General features: G+C 40.9%; 2 protein-coding genes across 3 annotated transcripts; both read right to left on the reverse strand.

Moving 5' to 3' along the window:
- Positions 1-274: 274 nt before the first annotated feature.
- On the reverse strand, positions 275-5,276 carry hebp2 (heme binding protein 2). The gene is made up of 5 exons (XM_085247555.1): positions 5,174-5,276; positions 4,858-4,994; positions 3,317-3,452; positions 2,528-2,708; positions 275-2,373 (listed from the first exon to the last, which is right to left on the reverse strand). Exons 1-5 carry the CDS (start codon positions 5,274-5,276, stop codon positions 2,187-2,189), a joined length of 744 nt encoding a protein of 247 aa, XP_085103681.1. The 3' UTR covers positions 275-2,186.
- A 1,559-nt stretch (positions 5,277-6,835) lies between these two features.
- cmtr1 (cap methyltransferase 1) lies at positions 6,836-20,035 on the reverse strand. Of its 2 annotated transcripts, none has more exons than XM_085247304.1 (24): positions 19,961-20,035; positions 17,719-17,823; positions 14,870-15,036; positions 14,538-14,696; positions 14,322-14,414; positions 14,159-14,230; positions 13,906-14,000; positions 13,628-13,700; positions 13,327-13,525; positions 13,104-13,222; positions 12,894-12,990; positions 11,687-11,819; positions 11,203-11,382; positions 11,059-11,115; positions 10,902-10,959; positions 10,723-10,791; positions 10,394-10,525; positions 10,065-10,190; positions 9,759-9,850; positions 9,524-9,592; positions 9,281-9,328; positions 9,032-9,144; positions 8,805-8,913; positions 6,836-7,933 (listed from the first exon to the last, which is right to left on the reverse strand). In XM_085247304.1, exons 2-24 carry the CDS (start codon positions 17,816-17,818, stop codon positions 7,798-7,800), a joined length of 2,496 nt encoding a protein of 831 aa, XP_085103430.1. In that variant the 5' UTR covers positions 17,819-17,823; positions 19,961-20,035; the 3' UTR covers positions 6,836-7,797. The 2 variants fall into 2 exon arrangements, with proteins under 2 accessions (XP_085103430.1, XP_085103429.1); XM_085247303.1 differs by lacking the exon at positions 19,961-20,035 and adding an exon at positions 19,507-19,954.
- Between the last annotated feature and the right edge of the window lie 1,156 nt (positions 20,036-21,191).

Raw genomic sequence — 21,191 nt, forward strand, 5'->3', positions numbered from 1 at the left:
TACATAATTTCTGCTGAGTGTGTGAACATGATATTGGGAACAATTCTGCCACAAATAAAATGAGTGACTCAGCAGACATCGGGCTGAGAGCGACGAGGGCGCGAGAGGAGACGTGAGGTGAGGTGAGGAAGGGCGAAGTGAGCCGCGGCTGACAAACGATCGATACGAGCGCCGAGGACGATCCAGATTTTATCTGTTACTGAACACGTGAAACTGGAATCTGTGACTGAAAAAGCCCAGCAGGAAATACAAATGACAAATACTTAAATGCACATTTATGATCCGAATAATGGTTTAATCATGAGTTATTGATTAGATAAGACAATTTACATTATGTAAACTTTCAAATTTCCCAATATTCTTATCAGTGCATTGCTCGTGCCATCATTCTTCATCCGAGTACTACTATGAGTAATAAACACACACACACACACACACACACTTAATGATTATATGAAGATATAAAAGAAAAAAGGCACATTTTTATTAGCTCTCTGTCAATATTAAACCAAAAATGGTCAGTCTGAGCAATTGAGCACAAAGCTGGTTAAACACACATTTATATTCATTGACAAAAATGACAGCTTATGAGACGTGTTGCGACGGGCCCAGCCATTCATCACAATGGATGCATATGCGGTCGCAGTGGCAGTAAGTGAGGCCTGAGAGCAGATAAACTGAGATTTACCGACGCTCGGCCGCTTGCCAGGCAGAGTCACCTTCCCAGAGCTGACTGACAACACAAACCTTCTGCTAAACTGTGCAGCTGATCTACAAAGTCAAAATATGTTTAATGCTTAATCCCTTGCACTTGATCCCTCTGGTCATAATGGATTTGATGCGATCCCTTTCTTAATGCGACTCAAATCCAAGTACCAGGAGACACATTTTCACAGGCTGAACTCGTGGCGTGTGCAAATATTATACTCCAAAGTTCAGTGAAAACAAATATGAGGCTTCTGCACTTTTAGATGCACTGATAATTTTTGTGTAGATTTATTTATTTTTTTTTTTTTTATGGACTGCGAGTCCTCACTAAACTGCAAAAAACTATTTTTCCCCCCATTTTGACTGCTGATTCACGTAACTCTAACTGACAAAGCCTCACAGTTGCATCTAATAGCCGTCAGACTGCACTTTTACACACAGCGATGACTGGATTTATCTGTGTTTTAATGTCCATAAAGGCACTAGTATTATTTTAGGACTGACTTAAAAACCCAACTACGAACATTTCCTTTGCTTTCTTTGTTTCCTACACACAGTCCTGTCACATCAATATGCGAGTGTAAACAAGTAGCAGTTAGTTGCCATGTTATTTGAACATTTTTCACAGCAAAGGCTTCGACTTGACGTTGCAGGAAAAAGCAGCTGAAACTGTTTGTTTGAAATTGTGTTTCATGATTATGGGTTAACTGTTTTCACTAAGTCTTCCAACAAGACCTGCAGGAAAGACTATATATATATATATATATTCTGGTTTACTTTTGAAAGTCTCACATATTCTGAGTGCAGCCAGTGATCCTAAAATAGATATATTTATGGTGTCAGCATGACTTAAACAGATCTTTGTTGATGGAAACATCTGATGACACGGCAAATCTAAGCAGCGTCGCCTGAGTGACACGTGGCTGCTCTCACCTGCTAGTGTGGGAGTGTAAATGAAAAGCAAGAAGCTTCGTGTCCGTCGCACACAGGAAAGGTACACAGTGTGCTCCCACAGTGAGCCAGCCTACACTGCCCCCCCTGGACCCGGCTCACACTGTGAATGTTATCAGTCACATGGGTGCTGTCCCTGCCCTGTCAGGCGCAAACATCTGCTGTGAAAAAGGAGGTTAGCAACATGCACAATCAAAAGCCTAAAATTAGTGTATTTTGAAAATATTCATTAAAAAAATATATATATTTTTTAATTAAGACGTACTTGTGGGGTTTTCCGTTAACATAAGAAACATTTTCTTGACTACTTGGCTCCACCTGCTGGTTATATTGCTTCACATGGCCGACAGGACCTCTAGTTGTCGTGTAATTAGTCTCCTTATCAAGTTTTTCAGTGAGTAATCAGTAACTTTTAGTGTAAGTAACAAATCTAACTTTTGTTTCTGGTCAAACAGAAATGTATCAAATCATCACATTTAAATTCCCTTCACTAACATTTTGATAGGATAGAGTGACCCAGGAACGCTCTACTGCTCCTCTTCGTTCTTGAGGATCCAAACCTCATTCCTGCGGTTGGTCAGTTTGAAAGGGCTGTCGTACCCGGCTACGTAGTACGGTTTCTCGATGTATTGGACTCCATCCCTCTTCAGACTTTCCATAAGCTTCAGCAGCTCTTCACGCTTCATGTTATCATTGGAGAAACCACCGTATGTCCTGGAGGAATAGACAAAAGATTGATTTCTTTCTTCTTCTTTTTTTTTAAAGAAAAAAAAAACTAAACCACTCATGGCTGATCACTGTATTTGTTTTGGACTTTCACAAAATAAACAATCCAAAGTCTAACCTGGCGGCTCTGTTTGTACCCTACCTGACATACACCGTCAACTCCTTCCTGTGCTCTATAAACACCTCGGGCTCGTTGGGCTCGGGTGGAGTGGCCTGATGCTCCTCTGGGATGTAGAAGGATACGGTGAACTGAGATTCACATGCAGGGCCGGCCCCGGGTTTCACGTAGCACGTCACGGGGGCCGTCATCTCCACTTTGGCCTCTATAGAACCAGCAAGAAAGGAGGTTCTTTTGTTGAAAAGAAAAAAAAAAAGAAAAAAAAAAAAAAAAAAAAAAGAGTAGCCGCACATGCCAAACATGATGATGATGATGATAATAGGGCTGAAATATAACCAGCTTGTGTAAGATTTACAGATGTTACAGCTGGTGAATCGAAACTTTGGTGAATGGTGACAGCTGTACAGATGGTTGGGCTGTAACCACGATGTGCGCCAGATGAATGGGATTAAACGCCATGTTTACAGATCACAATCTCCTTATGCTGCTGACCTCAGGAGCCAGCAACACAAACAATATATATTCTCATAAATATTGCTGCAAACTGCTGAGCAAGGCAAAAGTAAGACAGGAGGAACTGTTGCAAAGTGCTGAGCAGGAACGAAAGTGCACTTTCTCCGACTTTTCCATCCATTGATGCCTTGGAACCCCAGTTCTCTGTAAATTTATTGTGCAACATTAAAATACTGCCATTGTGACGTGTAGGTTTTGTAACAGATTTGCCACAGCGCCACAAAATAAAACTCGCACAGCCTCAGCAACACAGGCTCAGCTTACCTTGCGTGAAGGTGATAGCAGTAACATGAAACTCACTGTTTTTATTGTTGCCTTGGATGTAGTTGAAGAGTCTACGGAAGCCAGTAGACAAGGCTGCTTCCAGCTGCATCCCGCTCACAGAGGTGCTCACCCACTTAGTGGGCTGGTAGGTGCGGATTTCATAGTCCTGTCCCTGCCACACACAGGTGCACAATGAGGATGACAATTGATTATTAATGAGCAATTTTAAAAAATATCCAAGATTATGTATACAAAATACCTCGAAACTGTGAAAAAGACAATCCCATTTTTTCTTCAAATGTGTGTTACAACAAAAATATGACTCATTTAGCCACAAATCTAGAAAACTGGAGTTGTGTGAAAAAAATTGCTGTGTGAAAATTTCACACAGCAAACATAACACAATGATTTGCAAAACTCATAAAAGCATATTTTCATTACAATAGAACAGAAAAAATATATCAAATGCTGAAACTGAGAAAATATAAAACTTTTAAGAAAAACATTGGCTCATTTTGAATTTGATGGCTGCAACATGTTTCAAGGTGGTGTTGGTGGTGTTAAAAAGTAACATCTGGAGGAAAATTTTGCACCAATTAGGTTAACTGTCAGCACATCAGTAACATGACACAGAATAAAAAGAACATCTAAGACTTTAAATATCTCATCATCTACAATACATAATATCAAAAAAATCTCAGAATCTGGAGAAATCTCCATGCGCACGAGAAAAGGCCCCAAAATCAATTCTGGATTCTTGTGAGGTTTGTGCTCTCGGGCAGCATTGCTTTAAAAACAGGCACGAGTCTGTCATGGAAATCACTGCATGGACTCAGGAGCCCTTCCATAAATCACTGTCTATGAACACGGTTCACTATCCATGAATATATATATGAAACATGATCCAGAAACACTACCTTCTTCTCTGGGCCAACGTTCATTTAAAATGCACTAAAGCAAAATGGAAAATTTCTGTTGTCAGACATTTCTTTTGTCTGCCCCTCCTGTAGTTCCACCCCCGCTGTATATACAGGTTTTAGAATAACACATACAGCTTATCCAGCGTATACAGCTGGCATCCAGATGATGCCAGCTGTATACGTGCTATTATGAAGCTGTGCTATTACAATAGCACAGCTTCATTACAGAAGAGTCTGGGTGTGAACTGACCTGCCTGCAGTTCACACATTTCACCACTTGAAAATATTTAGCTCGTTATGAAATTAATAATGCAACAAAAAAAGGGCCGTTAATCAGTTACAAATCTTATATCAGACAAGACTTTCTCGAATTGGTCTTTATTCTTGTTTATATTTAGCACAAACATCTGGATGATCTACTGGATAAATTCGGCATCACAAGAACTAAAAAATCAAAAAGTGGAAATATGCATAACGCAGTGCACACACGACACAGGGGTTAATAGTTTAACCAAGTTTACTGTGGTTTCTTCTGCTGTCAACTGAACATCAAGCACTCATTTAATGCACATCACCCTGTTGTCCCGTGACAGTGGGGACAAGCTCAGACCAAAGGTCCAATATTCTGTTTTATGAGCTAAACTGCAGAGCACTTACCTTTTTCTCCTCTGCAGTGAATTTCGGATTCTGCAGACCAGTTGAGAACAACACTTGTCCCACAGCTTTCAGCATGACTGATGATCCAAACCTCCTTTTCCAAGGATAAGACAGAAGCAAACTCAGCTTTCCAGCCGCTGCAAAGTTAAACAATAATGTAAAACCGCGCATCTTAGGTTATTCAACAACTTCCTACAAATGCAATCGGTTTTTTTTTCTTATTTCGGTGGACGTGTAGCTTTTTATCAAAACACAGCAAAATTATTTTTTTTACAGTAAAATAATAACATATAAAGATAGAAAAAGACATAATTACCAGTCAACTCGAGTGTTTGGTAACCGATGTCGGGGCGAACAAGGTGTGTGCTGTTAGGAGCGCTTGTTTTCGTAACATCTCTTCCTGTTACATAAATGCGCATTTTGATTGGCGGACCGATTGTCCTGTCACAATAGGACACGCCCCGAGTAAATACAAGCCTTCTCTTGGAAAGTTCAACTTCAGCCTGAATTTAAACCGGTTTGGCATGAATGTGTACACCCTTTCGTACCAAAAAGTGATTTCCGTGTGTGTTTGTGTGTTATTTAATGTCTAATGTCTTTGCTTATATTAGTATACAGGCTGTGGTCAACAGGCTTTATAAAATGGTTTATATGTAAAATAAAGAAATGACCTGTTTTGAAAGTATCCTTGTCCTTATTATTATACATACTGTGCTCTACATTGTAATCAGCTCAGTCCTTTCTAGCCACTTACAAAGTTTTTATAGAACTATGTTTTATTTGTTGCAATTTCTGCTTAACATCATGTAGACTTTTTATCATGACAAATCAATTATATATGAAGTCATTTACAACAATTCGTCTACTAGAAATATATAGATTTTTAAACCAGTTACTGAAACTTTGCATCTGTTTGATTATTTTTTTTATAATTCATAGGTTTTCCTGTATACATTTATTTCAGTACAGGTTTTACATCCAATTTTATTTTAATTTCAGTTTAACAGCAACAATTTTCACATCTACTTTTAGTAATCTATAATAACCTTCTACTCTAATTGGTTGGGATGTATTATTTTGATGTAAGATAATGAAATGATAACGTGCCTGGAAAATTCCAGTGAAATAAGATTTTATTGTGTTCAGAGTTGAAGGTAAAAGAGTAAAAGACAATGTTTCTCTTGTGTAATGTGTAAAAAGCAGCAGAACTGTGAGGACAATTTGCTGTTAATAGAAGTGACTCTCAATCTTATGAGTTGCCAGTGAAACTGAAAGGATTCAGAAAGTTAATGTGGAATAAATGACCCAGAGGATCAGATCTTTTATTATTATGAAGGCACATCCAGAGATACCAGTGGACCATAGTGGAGGAATCTATGGATAGACCTGATATGCTGAACATCAACCCAGCAGGTCCATTGTGCAAGGAGGAACAGGAGGAGCACTGCTGGAGGCCTGCACAATGACGTCCAGCAGGCTACTCACCTGTGTGTTACTGACCAAACTATCAGAAACAGACTCAACAAGGACCAGCATGAGCTTCTGCCATCCTTTAGTGGGGCCAGTGCTCACAGACCAGCACCGTGCAGCTCTTGAGACTCTGCTGAAAAACAGGAGAAGGCAAGTTCTGTGGCAACCACCTGCAAAACCACTGCTTTTCCTTGAGGGTTGACCTGCACTTGTTAATGCCTGTACTTAGATTCATAATGGTTCATGCTTCCAGAGTGAACAGATTAGTATTCCCAAAGCTTTATTTCTCTTATACTGGGCTCAAATTGGGTTTTACTGAATCTACAATAACAAATTCCCACAGCCTGACCACATTTCTAAAGCTGTGAGCAAAACAACTAAGCTACAAAATGTTGTGTGCACTTGTGTCATTTGGTTGGTATATGAGCACACCCGTTGCCTTCTAACAGCTTAATCCAGCCTTTACTCCAACTACTGTCTCCACCCAATATCACCAGGCAGTTGAACATATATTGTGGGAACAGCATCTCCCATTTATTTACTTATTAATATTTACATCAAAGAGATTGAAAGCTAAATTTACACCAGAAAAATAACTCATTTGCAGCATTAAAAAAAACAAAACAAAAACCAGACACACAACTAGAAGATATGGAGGCACAATTTTAAAGAGCAGGTGGGGTACAAACAACCTCAAAACTAAAGGGGACACCTTCCAAACTTCACTCCCACAGTCTAGATGACAGAGAAGCGTGGAAAGGAGAGAGCTGCTCCATCTCTGAATGCACGTTGAAATGACTGTGAGAACGACTTAAAGGGTGATTTACATGCTACACAGTTTTGCAAAGGAAAGCACCGCGACACTGTTAGTGTAAAGATGAGGCAAACAGACCCGTGTGTTTTCTTTAGAAGACCAGTCATGGTGAGAAGAAAGAATAATTACAGATGTGGATTCACAGTTTGACCTTGTGACCCTATCTATCACTGCTAATGCAGTGTGCACAAAAACAAGAGTGGCATTGAGGAGGAACTGGAGAAACTGAATCTATAGGGCACAGCAAACACCTTTGTCTCCATGTTGTCCTATAAGGCAATGCTACTCATTACAATTCAAAATCAAAGGTCGAGTCAAAGGAAGTGGAAAAGACTGAAAAATAGACCGGTCTGTCAAACGTCAGTTTTACGAGGACATGCCACTGCTAAAAACAGCAGCAAACAACTCCAACCTGATAACAAGATAACATGGAGGTACCTTCCAAAGGGTCATAAAGCAGTTTATTGATATTTAACAAGACAGTAAGCAACGGATTCATAAAAACAATCAGCTGTAAAGTCATTTTAATAACCGTCCTTTGATTGTTAAATGAAATGACGATTAGTGAACTGGATTGTACTCTTTGCCAAGGCTTCACAATCCAGCGCACTCTGTGTACAGTCTGCAGCTGACAAAGCCCTGTGACTGGGAGTCTTTCAGGGCTGGTAATGCTGGTGTATGAAGTACAGCACGTCATCTTTGGACAGTTTCTCAGGGTCCACTCTGGTTTGAGAATCATGAACTATAACCCCATCCACCCAGGCCCAGAAGAGCCGCTCGGAGTGGCACACGCTGCAAGGAAAAGAATTTGTCAATATTTTCCATGAAATAGTGAAACAGCTTAAATGCTGTTTAACACGTTTCCTGTGTTCTATTGTGAATAAAACATGAGCTAATGAGTAGGGCTGTGCGATATGACCAAAATCTAATTTCCCGATAGAAGACATTTATCGTCCCGACAACGATATATATCACAAAAAGTTTACATTTTCAGCTAATTCTGTGAATCTTGGGCAACTCGACTTGCGTGAAGTGTTTTCAGCTGGGCGCCGTGTACCTGGAGTCGAGTGTTACATAAGTTGAAACGGCCGCAATTTTCTTCGTGAGTATTTATTACACGGCGTGCTTCGGGGAAAAGCCTGTTCTAAGGTTTATTTTTTAGCACCTGACGGCTCTTTTTGGCTGCTCATCTGTCACGTGATTCAGTTTATTTTGAAAAATCTCAACAGGAATTTCAGCTTTACTGTGAAAGATTTATGTGGAAAGTAAACAAGCGGACGGCGGAGCCACATGATCATTGTTGCTAATGACAACGCATAAAAACAGTCGCTTGTCCATCCGTAGTGTGGTTATTACTAAATGTGGTTACTAAATATAAGAGAAAGAGAGAACTTTAAGAAATTCTACAGTGACCATCAAAACAATAAAAAAAATATTGCCATAAACAGTTTATTTTGCGACACCACAAAACAAACGATAGCGTAAAATGAAACGATAGACGTTTTTTTATCGTTATCTGATATATATCGTTATATCGAACAGCCCTACTTATGAGATCTTAAAATATTTACATTCACTTATTATTTTTATTTTAAAAAGCATATGAACTTTTTCAAATGTGAATCTCTGGAATAAAGAGAGAAATTAAGAGGACGCTACATACTGGAAAGGAGCAGCAGAGTTCGGTGGCATTGCATAGGTCGACTCCTTGGTTGTTTTATTATAAAAGAACTTCATCTTGGAGTTTTTGCTGCACGCCATCGTCCACGGCTCTGAATGGTGGAGGAGAAAAGAAATCCCGCATTTATTTACTTACTAATAAATAAATAAAGACATTTTGCTCGCAGCATTGTTTGTGCTCGCAGTTAAAACAAATCACAACATACAGACCATTGACAGTCTTGATGATGTAGAGGCCCGTGGGAAGGAAGTGTCTGTCATCTCTGCCTGTGTAGGACAGACGCGGGACACCTCCTGAGCTCTTTGTCACTTTCATCTCTAGTCTGGGTGGGGAAGGAAATGACAAGTTTTTCTGACAAGCGCCATAAAAGGAGCCTTGATCTTGAAAAACAGGACAAATCTAAGAAGCTGCAGTAGTAAATATACACGGCAGCTACTCAAAGGGTTCTCTTCCCATACCTGACAAAGATTTTCTCCATTTCTTCCAGCCTGTAAACCTCCTTCACTCTGGGGGGAAAAAAGATGCTTTGTAATCTTTGTAATTTACCAAACTGCAAGTAAGATTTCTGCTCAGCGTTCGATCACAACTACCACAGCAGTACTTGGAAGCAGTATTTTTAAGTATTATAAACCATGTGAGATTGCATAAACTAATATTTAGTTAGTAAGAAAATAAAATTAAAAGAAGGCAGATGGGAGTACCTGATGGGGTTCATGTCTGGTCTGCTGGGTTTAGCCACCGCCTTCACAAACTTGTCAGCCATCTGGATCCTGGAAACATAACAAACATCATTTAGCAGACACAACGAAGATTATCTGAAACTATTACAATATAAAACTGAATATACAGGGAATACATTACTAGTCTTTTTAATGATTTTCTACTTTTTTCTCATACAAAGACCCATTTTTAAGCTAGTGGATAAAAATGTCTCACCGCTGATTGAAGTGCTGATCTCTTACATCAGTGCCGTTCAGTATTAGCACATCCATTACATGAACTGCGCTGATTCTGCGCTGAGCTTTGCCCTGAGGACCAAAGGGAGAGCATAACACAGCTCAGAAAGCATCCTACTCAGCTGCACATAAACCGCAATGCAAGTCACGCATTCTGATTGAGGCTAGCTGTAAAAGGTCGATACCTTAAAAAATGTTTAAACAGAAAATTTGAGTCCAAGAGGATCAGAATAATAAGTGATAAGAAAACCTGAGTCTGTCACAGAGTTTTAGTCCATTCTCTCACCTCGCCCTTTAGTTCTTGGACAATCTCTACACTTAGAAGTGTATCTCTTGGCAGCTCCAGCTTGAAATTCTCCATTTTCTTCCAGCGCACAGGCATTTTCCCATCCCAGGTGTAAATCTGAGACTTCTGCAAAAGTCATCGAAAACCAGGTTTGATCAAAGTCGCGCAGACGGTAAAGTCTCTGGGGTAGTTACAGTGTTCAATCAAAACAAAGAGCAAACACAACAGAATTTATGACACTGCCTTGGTGGAGGTTTGAGGTCTTGGAGTGCTTCTTGTTATGCTTTGTTTTCCGTGTCACACAAACCACATTTTTTCATCCAACTCACCCCCAGTGCTAGAAGAAAGATCTGCTCTCCACCTCCCACAATGCACCTGTAGTCCATGACATGGCGCAACTTTTCGAGTGTGGTGGAGTTGAGAGGAGTCGGCTTACACTGGAACGACTCCACGTCTGAGCTCTGATATGAAGCAGAAAAAGAGCAGAAAGTGAGACACATTCAGAAGTTTAATGAGCCTATTTATAACACTGTTTCACATGAAAAAATCATGTCTTTTAATTATTCATTCGTTTCTACGGTCTGTATGGCAGAGCTCATTTATCAGCGCTGTACAGTACCCAGTAGGATTTGATTTAAACCCAAATTTATTAACTGACCTTAATCAGCTCATAGAATTTTGACTTTGGGTCTGACGAAGTAGGAGCGACTCTGGCCTTGTCTGGGACCTAAAAATTGACATAAATAAACATAAAGTGCACATAAAAACTTGTCTTTTTTAAGTCATTCTTTCAAAATTCTCTTTCAGTTTGGTATGTATATCGGCTTCTGTACTCACTCCCCAGAGCTTCAAACACTCCTTCCTGATGTCAGCTTGCCTTGTCTCTGAGAGATTCCTAGAGACAGTGTAACCCAGTCAGTTTCCAGACAAAAACACCATGTCAAACACGTGGTTATAGTGCAGCAAAGATAAATGTTCAACAGTGTTTACTCACGAGTCTACAACAAAAGCGTGGATCTTAGCCAAGGCCTTGATCTGGACTGCACAAAGGCTGAAGAGACAATTAAACACCATCTTTGTCAGTCACTGTGTTTCATGAGCAGTGATTGAAGGCTTTGTGGATTCTGAGTGTTTCTACCTCTCATTGGAGTTGACCATAAACTGGTAGAAGTCAGTGTCATCCTTGATGATATTCAGCGGAACCACCTCTGTAACGTCTCTGTCCGTGTTCCTCAGCTGGTTCAGCTTCAGGTTGACTCTGAACATGTATTCCCTGACTGCGTCTGAGCCGGGTTTCAGGCCACGGCACACAATGTACCTGTGGATGACAATGTGAGAAGAGATCTGTAACCTCACTTACATAAACCCCCTCATAAATCCTACATCGGATCTATAGATCATTCTACTTTCCCTGCAGTGAGCTGAGAGATTTAATCTGCAGCAGTTTAGACTTGCAGCACAATTTACCCTGGCGAGCTATCCCTATGAGCCCATCTTGGTGAATGGGATGCCACAAAAGCTTCTGAAGTGTAGCGTGTAGGTGGCAGAAAATGTAGCTATTTTACAAACACACTCTCATCGTATTCTCACATGTACAAAGACACATTATAACGTGGGTTCACCTCTCAGAGTTTGCAGGCCTGCTGGTGACAGGTTTGAAGAGTGAGATCCTCTCGAAGCAGAGGTAGAGCAGGTACACCAAACCCACGCTGAAGGGAGTGAAGAGGTCAAAAGTCTTACAGACAAAATGCCCACCTAGGGGAGAGAAAGTGAGACTTAAGCTGTGTCCAAAGTCATGGGCTGCATCCTCCTGAGGACCTGTCCTTCGCGGTCTACATGAGCCGGGTCCTTCGAAGACCGAGAAGGCCAGAAGTGCGAGGCTGTGAAATGGGACAGTCTAGCCTTCAGATTTGCGTCACTGCTGTTTCGGTGGAGTTTAATAAACTCGGCCGTCTGCTCCTTGCTATCTAAAATATAACAGCTGGCGTAAATTCTCGACCATCTCACACTTCTGTTTAATCAGTTTTTTGTCTGACGTTTATTCAGAGGAACCCACCTGAGGGATTAATAAAGTTATTTAATCTAATCTAATCTAATCTAATCTAATAACTTTGATCTCAGATAAACCGATTTACTCAGGAACAAATAAAACACTGAAAAAAGCCCAACAATAACATTTTTAAGTTATCCGAGCGACTTATATATCATGTTTAGCCTGAGTAGCGAAAGACCGCGGGGGCCTGAAAACAATGAAGCCGGGAGTCTGCTGTTCTCGCAAACTCGAGTGACCATTGAACCCCCCGGCTTGCTATCGAGCGGTTTGGGTAACAGACGTCTCCGAAAACGTTCCAGCACTTTTGCAAATATGTGATGTCTTGATAAACCAAGCAGATATTTGAAGTTTACACAGCTACTTTCTCGCCTGAAAATATCTTAAAAGTATATTTTGTGACCCATAAAGATGAATAAGATTAAGATTAAAACTTAGTAGCGGCAGCCATTGTTGGAAACTGGAATTGGCTGGGCTGTGCTATGAATTCTGGGATATGGTGGGCCACGAAGGATACACCCGACCCATCCTTCAAATCTGGGGAAAAGGAGGACGCATTTGTTGACCGGACGCGAAGACAGCCTTCTTCGCGTCGCTGTGACGTAACTGGTCTACAAATGCGGCCTCGGGAGGATGCAGCCTATGTTTTGGGACACAGCTATAATGTGGGTTATAAACATACTGCACATGTGCACTGTACTGTGACAGGTGGTTAAAGAGAAAGTTTAAGAACACTAGTGAGTGTGTCAATTTACAAGCTTTTAAAGAGACATGCATACCCGTCCTGAGTGTGGAAATTGCAGTGAGGAATTGACAAAGCAGCAGCTGTTTGCTCAGGATCTCCTGGAGGTTCTCTTGGCCTTCCACGGAGAAGCCCTGGGAAAAAACAGAGACCATACTGAAACTGATCCAAACATTAAGCCATAATAACCTTTGTGAAGTTTGTCCACCTTTATTTTATCCTCATATCCTACAAATATTAGTCTTACCCCATCTGCCATGAGGAAATGAAGCCCTCTCCTCTCCGTGCTCTCCATGACAAAGTTTCGGAAGGCAGTCACATTTTCAGGCCGAGTGATGTCACCGTCACCCTCCACGCCTCCCTCACCTGGGATGCAGAGAGGTGACGATTTCACTGAATCATTCATCACTGGAAACACAAAGCCGTGTCTCTTGTCCCCTGGGTGTGACGTGCGGGTTTTGTAAACGTACCGTAATAAGGCTCGAACAGCTCGCTCGGTGCTGCATAAAAATCTTCCAGCTTGAAGTCGCAGGGTCCTTTCAGCGTCATGCCAAAGCCCTTGGCATGCCAGCGTCTTCTCCACAGCACATATTCTGAAAAGCCTCCAGGTCCTGCGCACACATCACCAAAGTAAAGAAGCTCGCCCTCGCGGTCCTTCGTCAGAGGTCTCTGCATAATGAGACAGAAGATTTATGTCACCATCTGTTTATATGGAACTTTGTGCTGTGATACAACTAAAAAAGTTCAGTATTAATCAGCTGACCCACTCACCCCTTGGGAATCCTTTGGGTTGGTGAACATATGGTCGAAACAGTAGTCCAAGTTGGCCATTTTCATAGCTGCTCTAAATACACAACGCACATAATACAGCTCATCATTGTCTTTAAACGACTGTCAGGCCATAGAATGCTGTGCAAAATTTTAAAAAATGTAAGAAGCAACCTAAATTAATACTCATAGCAGCAAACTACTATTAAAAAAGGAAACTACTTATATATTATTGACACTGGCTACTCATCCTGCCTGTGTTTTACTACCGAAAGACTGACCTGTTGAGAAAGATACCGCCTCTAATAGTCTCATAAGGGTTGGAGCGTGTCCGCGCTCTCCTCATCTCCTCGCCCTCCAGGTCATCAAAAATTGACTAAACATCACAGAGGCGCAGTGATTACACAGCTGAGAAATATGTAAACTTGTGTTATCTATGACCCTTCCATCATTTTTTTCCCGGTGTACACTTGCCACAATTTAAATACCCTGTGGGAATAAATTTAACAGAAGCAAATACTTGATGTAACTCACTTTGCATCGTAGAAGAGTGTGCAAAAGATCTTCTGTGCAAAACTCAGTCTCATCCTCAATTTTAAGTTTTCTCTGTCCAGAGTGAAAATCAGGAATTATATAAATAGACTGCAAAAGCAATGCATGCATATCTGTAAGTGAGAATCTGAGTTTCTGGTTTTACCGGTCCCTGGATCATCCAGTCTCTAAGCTCATCAGCGTCTGGGATCTCTGTGGTGCATTCTGGGAACCAATCAACCTTCTCAACAGCACTGGGCTGTGCAGACAAACAGGAAAAGAGACAAAACAGAGATCAGGTGACAGTTAATTGATCATTCACATATATTATTTCAAACCTAAAGATTAAAAAACACAAATGCCAAAAAGGACTACTGCCTACCTCGGGTTCATCGCGCCAGTCAACATTAAGTTCTCCCTGGAAACCCTGCAGCGTGAGACCCAGACCTCTTCTCCCTCGCTGAGTAGAAGCCTCCACGATCTCCTTGCGTCCTTGATTAAACTTACCCAAACCCTCGCCCTCTCTGAAGCCCATTTTGGCCTGAAAGTGTAAGAAATAGCAAAAAATCAAGTAAGTTAATAAAACTCAAAGGTCAAATTCTTTGTTGTTTGGAAATATTCTGAAAAGTTGAAACCCCCCCCCCCCCCCCCCAAAATTTTAAATACATAGAAACTGTCAAACACCTCAGCTTAGAGAGGGTTTTGATACATTACCATGAGCTTCTGTGACACACTGTTGTACATAGCAAACTTGGCGGAGGCCTGCGAGGGGGCGTCATTGTCCTGGGTATCAAAGGATGATGATGATGATGATATGGAGGGCATCGAGAACCCGGGTCTTTGATCCTCCTGGTCACTAAGGGAGTCATTTTGACTAGAGTCTACACACACACACACACACACACACACACGCACACACACACGAATTATCCATCAAATGTAACAATCTTAGACCATCTTACGCATCTATAAAATACATTTAAAAGCTACAGCCTCATGTCCATTCCTGGTATACCACTGCACCTGGAAAGGACTCTCACTAGGTCAAAATTCTTCTTTGCAATGGCTGACCATATCTTCATTAATATACTTGTAAATGAGAACAGGCTCAATGGGGTGGAAGCACACTTATGATTAGCTCCTCTTACAGGAACAAATCATGCACTCATTTTTCCCATGTAGTTGATATTTTTATGAGATTTTGCTGGCTTGTTGAAACAGAATAATATAATTGAGTTGCTAGTGTGTTGAAAATGTAAATTTTCTAGACTTGCAATTTCCCCCTCCTCCTGCTGAAGACAACACCTGCGGGATCCTGGAGAGGCAGTCAGCTATGCAGTTCTGTTTTACACTCTTGTAGAGATTGTCAAAGGGGTTGCACAGCCAGGAAGCACCTTGTTATCTTGGAGGGGGTATCTCTCATGTTCTTCAGTGATTATAGTGCTTGGTTGCCATTCTAGAGGATGAACTTTTTTCCCAACAAGTCACACTTAAGTCCAATTCCCACTCTATGCCAAGGCGTTCATTCTGCATCCTCAAATACTTGGCATGCATGCTTCCTGGTTCAACCTGCAGCAGGGCTTCTCCAAAGCCCAGGTCACAGGCATCAGCCTGAGCAATGAATATCTGCTGTAACTCTTCAGTAGGGGTCTGAAAGGGCTCTTCACACTCCACTCCACACAATCCACTGAACCCTACTGGCCTGGTTCTTCTTTGTCAAGTTATAGAGTGTAGAGAATCTAGGAATGAACTTTGTATACCAACCCACAGGTCCAAGTATCACTTGACTTTAGACATGATGGGATCAACTTTTTCCACTTGAGAAAAGGTAACTCCTTTACTGAGGACAGAACCAGCATTTCCTCCAAACTGCCCTCTGCACCTCTCCAGCCTTTCTTCATATGCTGCCCTTGAGATCCACGTTGTTAGCTTGCGTGTGTTACTGGTGTAGCTTCTCCAGAAGTGAACTGAGACTGAATACGATCCGAGCAAAACCACCTGTGGCCAAATTTGAGCATAAAGGGTCTAGCTGAACTAACGCTGGTTTTTCTAACATTTCTGGAGCCTCTGATTACGTTCTTCTAGCCCTGGTGATGTTCCCACACAATGTGGTGCTACTCTCTTGTATTAGATTTAACAGAATAAGAACAGGATATGGCAACTCAGGAATTGCTGCTACTTTCGAAAGTCATGGTAAAGTATGTACTTCATGTTCTTGCAGAGTTATACAGTGGGCAAATTCAAACTACATCTATGTACACACAGGTACTGTCTTCTACATCCCACAGTTCTTTAGGAACGTATTTGGGATACAATGTCCCGTTTATCAGTATGTTTACTAAAAGTGACAGAGAGTGTATCTTGGGAAGTAAATATTACAGGATTTTAAACAGAGCACACTTTTTTGTGTGTTTGTTTTTTACCAAGCAGAAGGGTTTAATATAGTCTACTACAGTTTGCTGAACCACCACCTACCCCAAACTTACCCCGTGTTGGTCTGAGAAGGCCAGCATAGCAGTTAACCCTTGGTCCCTTGTGACCAATCAAGTAGGCATCAACCAGGTCAGCAGCCTCCTGAGCAGTCTTTGGGTTGTGTGTTTTGACCCAAGCCTTCACCTTTGGGAACAGCACTTTAAGATACTGCTCAAGGACCATCTTCTCCATAATGTCTTCTTTTGTGCAGGTGTCATAAGCCACCCACTTGCAAAACAAATGCTTCAGACGTGCATATAATTCTTGGGGGGATTCTTTAGCAGGTGTCTTGTAAGATCGGAACCTCTGGCGGTAAGCATTTCTGTTAATCTCATACGTTTTCAGGATAACAGTCTTCAGCAGGTAATAGTCTTTGGTGTATGCTGGGTCCATGGCCAGAATAGCAGTTAACGCCTTCCCTGTCAGCAGTGGAATTAGTCGGACAGCCCACTGTTGCCGTGGCCAGTTATAGACCTCTGCCAGTCTTTCAAAGGTGGAAAGGTAATGTTCAATGTTGTCCGACTCTTCTAACCTTTGTAACGTAGGTTCTCCGGCTGGAACTCGTGTTGGCTGACCGGCTCTGACGTCTTCAAGGTGACGTGACAGTACGCCCAGTTTCTCCTCCTGCTTGGCGGCCTTCTTTTCCTGTCTTTTATCTCTCTCCATTTGAATTTGTATGAATGTCTTATTCGCCTTGGCCAAAGAGGCCAGATTAGGCTCAGCAGACATACTGGAGCTAACTTCAAACTGAAAGTCAGCTTCCCCAGAGTCTGCAGTGGCACCTTCCTCCACATAATCATCTGTATGCTGCTGCTGCTGTGGCAGGGGCTTTTTGAGAGGCATCCTTAGTTTAGAATTTCAGAGCACATATAAAATAAAACTGGTTGGGCAGTTGAAGGCAGGAATGATCTTCGCCTGGTTTAATGATTTAGTTAACAATAGAAACTGAGATACTAGTGTGCTGTTGGCCCATGTATAACCAAAAATCTCTAGTAGGTGCTTCAGTTTTAACTATAGTAAGAAAAGATCGGGTTTGTACCTATATATAAGACTATTTTCTTTTGTTGTCTTTGTTTGTTTTAATTATCTACCTTGACGGGATAGTCTTGACTCATCATCTGAACTGCTGTCATCACGATGCCTCTTTGTCCCATGAAGTGATGCAAAAGACACATCGGCTCGTCTCTTCATTACGGCTGAAAAAGAGCCAAGAAGATAACAGTAAAAAAATAAGAATAACAACATACAGATTATAACACAGAAAACAAAGATATGTGATGGGAATAAAGCAACTGCTACAACTACGATGACTAAAGCACAAGTTCATATCAACTAAAATGCAAAGGCACATGATGCAAACATGTATGAGATGGACTCATATTTTATGAACTCTTTACTAATGATTTAATTTAGTGACTGATGAATGGATTAAAAAACAAACATTTGGTCAAACAAGCTCTTACAGGACAAAATTAATATTTATACAGGACTTTGCAAAAAGTTTTAAGACACATCCATTTCTTCATATTTTGCTTACGAACAGCCAGACTTTCTTTCCTTTATTTTTAATTGTGGAAACTGGACACAAGGAGGACAAAAAAAAAAAAGAAAAAGAAATAGCAGACCTAAAAAACTATCTACAGCACATGACATGCCCTGAGAGATGCATAAAGTCCTTCAGTTGACAAATTTCCCACATGTGGGACTAATAAAGGTTATCTTATCTTATCTACTGTTCACTTAAGTCTCATCAGAAATGGTCTCAGTGGAAGGTTGGCTGTCAAGAAGCCATACTTAAAGATGAAAACTTTTGTTTCAAACTGTTGACAGTATGAAGTGCGGTCAGGAGAGAGGTACAACAGTGAGTGTCTACAGCCATCTGTAAGACATGATGGAGGCTTTTCATGTTCTGGGCTGCATTTCAACAAGTGGTGTTGGAGATCTAATCAAAATTAATGTCCTGCCAGAGTCTGATCCACCACGCAATACCATCTCAAACACATCTGACTGGCAACAGCTTCATTTATTTTTTAGCATGACAATGATCCCAAACGCAATGCTAATTCAGTAAAAGCGCACACTAAAGCACTATCAGTCATGGATTGGACTCCCAAAGGCCCAGACCTCAACATTGCTCAAGCAGTGTGGGATCATCTTGATAAAAAACAGAACAAAAGGCAGCCAACAACCAAAGAAGAGCCTTGGATGTCCTTCAAAAAAGCCCTGGAGAACTATTCCTGAAGGCTATTTAAAGAAACTACAAGAAAGCTTGCCATGGAGAGTTCAAGGCAATGTTGAGAGTAAAGGTGATCATATTAATTATTCATTTTCTTGAATTTTACAAACTATCGCTGTGCCTTTTAAACTGTATTTCCATTTATGTTCGCAGATGTTTTATCCCATTTTTCTAGCAAAATATAAAGAAATGAGAGACGGCTCAAGACTAGTGGCTTAGTGATTCTCAGTGATTTCACTAAAAAATTAAGAATCTATATCTATATCCAAGTTTATCACTTTGATATAGAATAAGTTGATGATTTCATTATCACTTTAATTAAAAAATATTCATCCTCGACAATTTTTGTATTATGGTTAAGATGTCGCTTTAGGCTGTCAAAACAATTTTTAAAAAAGCTGAGGATAGAAACAAACTTTTGCTGTAACCCTTAAATGTTTTATAAAATATGAATGCTCAATATGAAGACAACAAAAAGAAAGAAACGCGCAAAGTTAGTGTTGTGTATTTCCTGTTATGATAGCTGCTATAAGGCACGGCTAAACATCAATTAAGAATATAATAAGCAGGTCAAATTATTTAGTTACATTGAAAATTAGCATAAACAGAACAGAGTTAACGTTACAGGAAACCCGAGGAGTACCTGTTAGCCTGCGTTACCAGGACTGGACATAAAACGTTAAATCTTCAAAGGTGAGAGAGAAAAAAAACTTCAAATATGACCCGTTATCTACTGCTTTCGCTGCAGGTGTCTTGCAGACTGACCCATGTCGATTTAAAAAGTATATTTGGTCAGCTAACGAGAACAGACTTGGCAGGTCTACTGGGTGTTTTCGGTGAGTTCAGCTGAAACGAAACTGCGCAGCCACAGCAGCTTTGGTCGTTAGCTAGCTCCGTTAGCCGGCTCGTTTTTACCAGCTCGGAGGGAAAACTTCACTCCTCTGTTGTAACACAGCATCGACAGAACGTAACATCCGTATATGCTTCGGGCTTTCCCAGTTACAGTTTATTTATATGGAGAATTTGTAGTGACTATACGGTTTCGAAGTTTACATTAGCCCGCGTTGTTTTTGGAGCCTTCGTGGGTCCTTCTTTACCTGAGGACGCGCAATAATGATGCGTAAAGACGTCTTCTTCTTCTTCTTCTTCTTCTTCTTCTGAGGCAGACAGACTAGACTGGAGTGTTGCTGCCCTCTCCTGTTTGTTTTTTGTTTGAAATTTTATTTCTCTTAACAATTAAACATATTTTAAAGACTTTCTGACAAATAATCTGAGTATGTTAGCAAAAAAAAAAAAAAAGAAAAAAAATGCTACTATTATTTTTTTTTTTTAGATCTTAGTGCTATATGATGGACAAAAAATGCCCTGAATTATTTTCTTAATGAACTTACATATGCTCTTTTGTAACTGAAAAAGGCCTGTTTTTTGCATATTGTATTTGTGTTTGTTAAATAAAAAAATTTAAAAAAAACCACACACACATTTTGACGCTTCCTCGTCTGATCTCATTTATTGGCCATATATCACTGTTTCTCAGGAGTCACTCTCACGCTTGCTAGGGACTTGTTTACCCAGTTCAACCCACTCCTAAGCCCATAATGTCCAATAATCTTTATGTACTTCTCGGGTTCTCAGGTACCCACCTAAAACTAGCCTCACAATTTTCCTGAATAACAGATTATTGATAGACTTTATATGGATTTCTCTTACAGTGGTTCAGTCTGCTGCAGAATCACATGACTCGCTTGTGTCTGCTTATACTAAGGTCAACATCCTGGCTTTAGGCAGCTTGAAGTCGCATTCAAGGAATCTGTATTTATCCGTGCCTAATAATAGCGAAGGCAAATTTACAGAAAACTTAAAATGCACTGTTTTTGAGTGATTAAGTGATTAGAGGTTCCTTTAATCACACTTGCATGTCTATAAGCTGGCCCCAGTGTTTTCTGGCATTTTCAACTCCTCACTGCAGGCATGTCATGTGCCTGCCTGCTTCAAGTCCTCCACCATAATCCCTGTCCCCAAGAAACCTAGGATCACTGGACTAAATGACTACAGACCCGTGGCTCTGACATCTGTGGTCATGAAGTCTTTTGAGCGCCTAGTTCTCTCCCATCTCAGGACCCTCACGGCCCCCCTCCTGGACCCCCTGCAGTTTGCATATAGAGCCAACAGGTCTGTAGACGACGCCATCAACATGGCCCTACACTTCATCCTGCAGCATCTGGACTCCCCAGGAACCTACGCCAGGATCCTGTTTGTGGACTTCAGCTCTGCCTTCAACACCATCCTTCCAGACCATCTCCGAGGCAAGCTTTCCCAGATGAATGT

The sequence above is a fragment of the Mchenga conophoros genome, linkage group LG15, assembly GCF_057382185.1.
Source record: "Mchenga conophoros isolate Kocher_MC1m ecotype Shallow Benthic linkage group LG15, M_conophoros_male_GT1.1, whole genome shotgun sequence".
Classification (NCBI taxonomy): domain Eukaryota; kingdom Metazoa; phylum Chordata; class Actinopteri; order Cichliformes; family Cichlidae; genus Mchenga; species Mchenga conophoros.